Here is a 6,132-nt window from a genome sequence, read left to right as displayed (position 1 = left end):
ACACCCACCTGCAGGTTCCAGGGCTGTTCGTCCTTGGCTAAACAAATGTTATCCAAGCCCTTCTTGCATCAGACAGTACAAATAGTATCATAGCTGAATGTGTTTGCTGTGCAGCTCTGTGAGTGATGCTGAAGCTTTTGGATGACTGTTAATAAAAACATGTATAAAATACTCTTGTCTCATCATGTGCAAGTTCCTCAGAGCTGTACAATTGTCATTACAGGCAGCTAAAGCTCAGATCCATTACAGCCACATTCAAATGTTATTTTAAATAGCAAAAGGTATTTCATAAGATTGGATTTTTTAGTGTCTTTTGCTAATTGCATGCAGTTTAACAGTGTTTGCTCTTGTACTAGTGTATAATTTTTCTCCCTCTTCTCCCACCACCAAAAATGCCTCTCCTAAGTGCACCTTGATTGTAAGAGAAACACCATTAAACACCTATAAACACCCCCCAGCCACACTTGCTGCTGCCAAGTGTTTGTTTGGAAGTTGAGATGCACTGCCCTGGGGAAAGAGACATTAATTATTTATAGCTATCATCTTTAATGTGGGCCGTTCTGGGGACAGGATTGTCCCCAGAGAGCCTGGTGACAGGAGACACAGCAGTGCTGTCTGAGTGACCGTTGTGATTTCAGTCTCCTGTGGGTGAGCTGGCTGGGGACACAATCACTGGTGACAGTGGTGGCATAGTGGTTGTCAGGAATCTTTTTGGGCTGTCAAGCTCCTTCCAAAGGAAATATGACAGATGATCAGCTCATGCTCCTCTGGGTTTCATCAGGAGCACTGCATGGTGAAGGGTTGGAGGCATGGGGTGAAAGGAAGGAGGCAGAGTGAGCAGTGAGGGACAAAGCAGGAGAGGCAGGGCTGGAGCATGAGAGAGGAAGGATCTGTTGCTGTCTCCAGTGTTGGCTGTGGCACCACAGTGTCTTCCTGAGGTTTGCTGCAAGAAGCTTCTCAGTGTGCAGCTCTGTCCTGCCTGTTTGGAGCTCTGCTGGGGTCCCCCCTTCCCTTCACTGCCTGTGTTCTGCTTTGTTTGGAAACAGCCAAATTGCTGTGAAAGCCTAAATTTGTTGCTGCTCTCAAATGGATGTGGAGTCCATTGAAGGGACCATTTAGAAGGGAGTCAGAAATCACCTCAGCTATATTCCATTTCACAGATTTATGTGTGCTGGGAAGGGAGGGAGATTCCAGTGAGGAATGGGCATTTAATGGCCTGAGACTTTCATGATTTTTCGAAATGGCTTCATGGCTGCTTTTCCAACCTAGGAGTGTGTGTTAGAGTAAATGAAAACATTTCTGTGATGGTAAGTAGATGTAAGTGCAGAGACACTTTTCATGTGATATCTAACCATATGTGAAAACAAAAGCAAGGAAAAAGCCTCCTCCTAGGATTGCTGTTCTGCTGATTCACATCTGCATGAGGACCACAGGGGCATTTGCCTGCTGTCTCACCTTGGTTCAGGCATCTGCATGAGGACCACAGGGGCATTTTCCTGCTGTCTCACCTTGGTTCAGACAGCCCCTGCTAAATGTATTTGTTTTGATAAAACAAGAGCTGGGAAGTGAAATTAATTATCTGGTGCCTTCTGGAGAGGCAACTGGTGGTGTTTGTTGGTGTGAAAGGGCTGTGGGGGAGTGATGGAGGGAGAGGTTCCTTCCCTTGCTCACTGCAGTGATTGTGCACATTACTTGATTCTTCCTCACAAATTTATCTGAAGCAGCTTCTCCACTCTGCAGCTTTTTAGCCAAATGACCTGGAAGAGCAGTGAGGAGACTCTGTGGCCAAGGGAATGGAGCAGTCTGGAAAGGTGTTTAGTTTGCCCTACAGGCAGGATAGTGGGTCTGCTGTCTGCCATGCCCTGTGGCCATTCCTCCTTTGATGTGGAGGGAATGTCTTCTAGGCACAAACAAAACCATTTTTCAAAGCCTTTTAGCTCTCCCCATTTTACCTCTTGCTTCCATCTGTCGTCTTTGTCAGCATTACACGCTGGGCATGAAGTCAAAGGCCAAACCCATCTGAGAGCTGAGGGATTTGTCTGTTCAGTTTAACCTGTGGAAGGAAGACACATTGCAGGAGCAGGCACTGGGTGTGCAGGAAGGCAGCACATCCAACTGGTGCTCCTGGAGGTCTCACCAGCACTGCCAACCATGGCTCAAAGTCTGAGCTGCATCAGTGCTGCTGTCAGTGTTCTGCCTGGTGTCTCCTCATTCTCTCCTAGGATGTAAAGTGAGAGTTTGAACTCAGGATGTCCAGGTGTGGACACCTATTTCCTGCCATCCTAGTCTCTACTTTTCTGTCCTCAGTGGAAACAGAGATTGCTGCTGGGGGAGGGCACACTGCCTGAATGGACAGAACATCAGCAGGAGTCACAAAGTCCATGGGAAGCCATGAGGTGAACACAGTGTCCTCTTCCTGCCCAGAGCAGGGTGGAAATGGAGATGACCCAAGGTTTATGCATCAGCCTGGTGAGTCCCATGATGAACTGCTTCCATGGCTAGGAATGACTTTTAGTTTGGATGCAGTTTTACTGGAGTTCCTGCACTGCTTTGCTCCTGGTGGTTTTCTTGAGTCATTGCCACAGCTTGAAGGCTCAAATGTTTCCTTGTGGAGTTGCTGTTGGGGGTTTTCAGATTACCACAGTGAAAAATGTACCTATTCAGTAGCCTGACCTGCAGTCTGTGGAGTTTGGGATGAATGGGGGTCTGAAAGCAGGAAGAAGTTGTGATTGATGTTAGTGGTGTCTCCAACACATCAGTGTCTGGAGAGAAAGATTTTGTTCAGAACCCTTGGATTCCTCCAGTATATGCCATCCCCTGCCATCTGCTTGGCTTTGAGCTGATATCCCTCGAACTGTAAGGCACTTTAAGACCTTTGCCAGCCAGTTGGCTATTGAGCATAGACAATATAGGTATTTTAATTTCATTTTTTCTTTTAAATGTTGTCATTTAATCACAAGAGGATGTTCACATTGAAACTGGCAACAGGCACCATTTCACCACCAAAATACAAAGCTTGGAAAGTGTCTGGAATGAGGAATGTTTCCTTCCCACCTTTAGCCAAAAATATGCATTTCTCAGGTGGATGATCAAGGTTGTCTGTCCAAACTCATGCTCTGACAGACACAGAGTGATGAACCTTGGCAGTGCAGTACTGGCATTAGCCCAGCTAGGAAAGGATGTCTTTGAGTCTGATCAGTGTAAATTAAGGTCCTACTTAGTGGAAGATGTCCCAGGACACCCCACACAGTCACTTCCATTTTCCTGCTCTTGCCGCCACCAGTGGCTCTTGTTGCTTCAGCCTGTTTGGGGACAGGTGGATGTCTCATTGCTGTGAAGCAAATGTGACTGACAAAAACAGGAGTGCAGGGCTTAAATCATTTATAGCTCTGTGCATCCACTTAAACTCAAACTGGGAGAAAAGTAACTAAGATAGACTCTTTCCACTCTTGTGCAGTCCCCTTTCTGCAGCCTTAACTTCATGGCAGATGGAAGAACAGAAGCACAAATATGTTTGCAGAAGCCACTGAAATATTTACGTGGCCCAGTAGCAACTTCCCTCCAAGGAGAAACCCAGGTGAAAGCTGTCTGCCAGTGTCAGATGGAGATGGAATGCCACATACCACTTGAAATTCTAATTTTGCCTGCAATAAAAGCTCCTGATAACAGATGGAAGCATTAACCACGTTTTCCAAGGAATGGTGTCTGAGGCTGCTGATAGCAGCCCCACAGAGGTAGCACATAAACCCTCCTGTCACCTGACAGATAAGCCTCCAGAATTTGGGATATCTCATCCAAGGCCGCTGTGAGCCTCTTGTTTCCTTGGTGCAAAAGATGGAGGTGGATACCCAGCCACTGTCTGCACAAAGGGATCCGAAGGGTAAAGCTTTGCTAAATGGTATAGGAGGAAAGTAATTAAATAGATGTGGATGATACTGCCAAGAAAAAGCAGCTTCCTCTCCTGAGACTGAAAGCTGTGATTTCACATCTGATAAGTGATAGGCTTTGTCCCAAATATCAATTGTGCCTGTAACACAAACACCTGAAGTCCTTATGCTTACCAATCTGCAGATGTTTGAAGTAGTTTTAGGATCCACCAAGTGTTTAAATATACAGATTGTCAGGGTGGGTAGTGAGGGGATGGAAGAAGTCAGGGATGGGTGTGAGCAACCTCCTGAAAGCAAATTGCTCCTCTTCAGTCTGTCACCAGTGGTGGGAAAACATGCATAACATGTCCATGGACTGGGAATTTCACAGAGGTCGCAGAAACCTGATGCCTTGCACAGCAAATTGGAGAGTTACAGGATGGGGAAGCCAATACATGTGTGTCTAAGGCAAACAAACAAGTAAAGCCCCTTGTTCATAACCAGCAGTGCATCCTTCTTGCCTCTCCTGCTCAGTCTGGAGACAAAGTCAGCATTCAGGCTGCTGGACTTGGAAAGGGACAGTAGGACTGGTGAGCTGCATCTGCAGTGGCAGCAGGCGCAGCTGCCCTGTGTGCCCAGGCTGGCCCCACTCTGCCCAGAAGCTGTCCTTGATGTGTGTGGCTTGGCTCAGGTCCTGCCAGGCCAAGGGGCTGTCAGAAGTCACTGTGCTGCAGAGGGGACATTGGCAGCAGCTCTTCCTCACAGCTCATCTCGCTCTTCCTCGCTGCAGATGCAGGCGCTGCGCTGGCTGTTCATGAAGGGTCTGCAGCCCAGCGTCCACACGGCGTTGAACACGGTGTCTGCCACGGACTCACAGGCTGAGGAGGAGGGGGAGAGCAGCAGGTGAGTGACAGGCACCCAGGGATGTCTGAGGGTGCTCTGGGCTGAGCTCTGTGGTGTTTGCAGCTGGCAGTGTGGGCTGTTGTCTGCTCTCTGGGGGCTCTCGTCTCCCCAGGGTGGCACTAATTTCTCTCCTCCCTAGCTTCCCTCTGTTCTTGCCTTTCTCAGGCTTTACAAGGGAACTAGGGGCTCTTTTCTTCCTCATGTGACACTAATTTCTCTCCCCCCTAATCCTTTTCCATTCTTCCCTCTCTCAGGCTTTACAAGGGAACTGGGGACTCTTTTCTCCCCAGGGTGGCACTAATTTCTCTTCCCCTAGCCCCTCTCCTTTCTTGCCTCTCTCAGGCTTTACTGGTTGATAGATCATCTAAGGCTCTGCAAACAGCTCTGTTTACTGAGCAGATTTCCCAGGAGACCACCACATTAGTGTCCTTCTTGGCTCCCTCTCCCTTCAGTTTTGTCTTACAGCCACTATCAACCAATCTTTCTGCTTTTTGGGAGTTCCATGCCAGCTGCCAAGCCAGCATGAAAAATCCTACTGCAGTTGTACCAGCAGGGCTGTTGGTATGTTCTGCCTGACTACTAGCTCCTCCTCTTCCCAAAAAACAACCCTGAAACTACTTGTCGGTAAATAGGTTAATATTAGGTCTTTAGGATTTACTTACCGGCACTAACAGTGACTGCTGTATGCATAGTAAATTTGAGAAGGCCTGGCCTTTGGGACTGTCTTCTCCCACCTGAGCCTCTCCAAGCACCTTGGAGCACTGAGCTCCTGCTCGTTGGGGAGGCTGCTCCATTGGCAGACGTTGGAGAGGCTGTGGTGAGTCAATGGGAAAGCCAAAGCTTTGGTTCCCTGGCACTGCTGCAGCCCACATGAAGGGAATGCAGCTGCTCTCCCCCTGCCTGCTTTCCCTGAGCTCCTGGTGACTCAGTGGAAAGGATCCCAGATCAGAGCTGGGATGATGGTGAAGGAGGAGGATTGTGTGGCAGGAGCTGCTCAGAGCAGCCCTGGGGACAGGGAGCAGCAGTAATAGAGCACAAGGCAAGGGGAGGAGAGGATGGCTCAGAGATTCCTTGGTATTGGCGGCTACCTGTGCCTTCTGCAGCAACAAGGACTGAGATGCTGGAGGAATCTAGTCCTACCTGATGATAGGCAGAGGTGGCTTGGCTCAGCCCAGCAAGTGTGGGCTCTGCTCCACCTTAACTCCCTAGGATCTATGTTTGCTTCACTGCTGCAGGCAGAAAGAAAAAATGAGCGATCTGAAAGAGCTGAAGAGATAGGAAGAGGCTGAGTGGACCTGCAGATAAAGGTGACCATGAAAGATTAGCTGTACTCAGCCTGTAGCACTTATATCTCGGTGCACAT

The 6,132-nt window shown here is 48.5% G+C and overlaps 1 protein-coding gene across 1 annotated transcript in view; it reads right to left on the bottom strand.

The window, feature by feature from the left end:
* Positions 1-4,625: 4,625 nt before the first annotated feature.
* Positions 4,626-6,132, bottom strand: part of PLA2G12B (phospholipase A2, group XIIB) — a 9,818-nt gene continuing 8,311 nt past the window's right edge. Inside the window, exon 4 of the mRNA XM_009078326.1 lies at positions 4,626-4,744. Within this exon, the coding sequence (XP_009076574.1) occupies positions 4,626-4,744 (119 nt within the window). The remainder of the gene's footprint in view (positions 4,745-6,132) is intronic.

This window comes from Acanthisitta chloris, unplaced genomic scaffold (genome assembly GCF_000695815.1).
Source record: "Acanthisitta chloris isolate BGI_N310 unplaced genomic scaffold, ASM69581v1 scaffold6247, whole genome shotgun sequence".
NCBI lineage: Eukaryota > Metazoa > Chordata > Aves > Passeriformes > Acanthisittidae > Acanthisitta > Acanthisitta chloris.
Note: the sequence above shows the minus strand (reverse complement) of the source record. Positions and strands in the feature narration are given on the sequence as shown.